General features: G+C 43.3%; 1 protein-coding gene across 1 annotated transcript; it reads right to left on the bottom strand.

Annotated features, from left to right (window-relative positions):
• Window positions 1-420: 420 nt before the first annotated feature.
• On the bottom strand, window positions 421-1347 carry LOC120383874 (olfactory receptor 287-like). Its single transcript, XM_039502168.1, has one exon. The coding sequence runs from the start codon at window positions 1345-1347 to the stop codon at window positions 421-423; it is 927 nt and encodes a 308-aa protein (XP_039358102.1).
• Window positions 1348-1820: the final 473 nt, after the last annotated feature.

The following is a 1820-nucleotide window of genomic DNA, read 5'->3' as shown; positions in this document are numbered from 1 at the left end:
ATCAAAAGTGCTAGAGTGCTAAATGTCAGAAGCAAGTATCTGGGTAAAATGGAAAAATATATCATATCAGGCTATTTTCCATACACAAAGAAAGAGGGACTGATCCTCATGGAAAAGAAGACCCCTTTCCATCATTCCAGTAGTGTAAAGCGGTCTTTCAGACCTTGTAAATTACAGTCAGACCCATTTTAAGGCCCATTTACACTGCCAAAAGAATTCAAAGTTGCCTTATTGTAAATGAGACTCAGTCCCGGTAATATAGTTTCCAAATTCTGGGCCAAATTCTGCATTATTATTATTATTTGATTTTATTTAGATACCATAAATGATTTATTTAATATTCATAAGTTTTGATGGTTTACTTGATTTCCCCTTGCTGCCTACCTAAATCAATGATATCCAGGCCATTGGACAATAACATCATGTCCTACTGAAAGCCTTTCTCAAGATTTCCTTGACTTCTTTATTCCTTAGAGTGTAAATGAAAGGGTTAAGCAATGGTGTCACAATAGTATTGAAGACAGAAACAATTTTGTTCATGTCCAGTGAGTTCTGTTTAGAAGGCTCGACGTACAGGAAGATGGCAGAGCCGTACAATATAACCACAACGGTGAGATGGGCAGAGCAAGTGGAAAAGGCCTTTTTCTGGCCTTGGGCAGATGGGATTCTCACTATGGTGGAGATGATGTAAATGTAGGAGACCAGGGTGGCTGCACAGGAGCCCAGGATGACAATAAAGCAGATAGAAATGTACACCATCTCAAAAAGGCACGTGTCTGTGCAGGAGAGCTCTATCCAAGAATCTATGTCACAGAAGAAATGGTTGATGACCATAGGGCCACAGAAGGACAACCTGGTGATCAGAAATGCTGGCACAGAAATAGTCAGGAAGCCACCTACCCAGGAGCCAATGGCCAACTGAATGAACAATGTGCTGTTCATGATGGAGCTATAGCGCAATGGGTGGCATATGGCCAAATAGCGATCATAGGCCATGACAGCCAGGAGTAGAAATTCAGTGCAGCCTAGGGAGAAAACAAAGTACATCTGCAGGAAGCAGCTGAGGGAGGAGATGGTTTTGCTTTGGGACACGAGATTGGTAAGAGTCTTGGGGATGGTAGCTGTGGTGAACCAGATCTCCAGGAAGGAGAGATTGCAGAGGAAGTAGTACATAGGGGTGCGGAGGCGACGGTGGGTCCCCACTAAGGATATGATGGTGATGTTTCCTGTGAGTGTCAGGAGGTACATGAACAAGAATAGCATGAAGAGTGAGTTCTGAAAATAACGAGAGCCAGGGAACCCAAGCAGAATAAATTCCTTCACATTGGTTTGATTTCCCTTCACCATTGGGGCCAGGTGGTATACCTGCCAAAACACATGCAACCATAAAGGGAAAACAAAAATATACACAGGTGATTTTGTTAGATGCAGGTCATTGTTGACAGACAACAAACTGAGCAGTCACATAGATATCAGGATTCTGAACACAATTTGTATGGTGTAGTGAACATTTAACATCAATGAGAGCTGGGAACCCTCAGCATGTTGTCGGCTCACAGCATTAGACAGAGATGGGCACCCGTTAACGAGCTGGAAATAGAACCTGGGCATCCAAATTCCCAGTTCCTTTTTCTGAGCTACTAGAACACACTCCTCACCCTGAGCCTGAAACAGCACCCAAGAGTCCTGGCTTATATTTTCAAAAGAGACTATTGATCTGTGGGTGCCTATGTTTTTAGATGTCTGCTTCGAGAGATTTTAAAGGAAGGGCCTGACCTCTAATGGGCAACAGGGCCCCTGACTCTAGCAACAATAGGACA

Source organism: Mauremys reevesii, linkage group 15 (assembly GCF_016161935.1).
Source record: "Mauremys reevesii isolate NIE-2019 linkage group 15, ASM1616193v1, whole genome shotgun sequence".
NCBI lineage: Eukaryota > Metazoa > Chordata > Testudines > Geoemydidae > Mauremys > Mauremys reevesii.
This window is presented reverse-complemented; position numbering and strand designations above follow the sequence as displayed.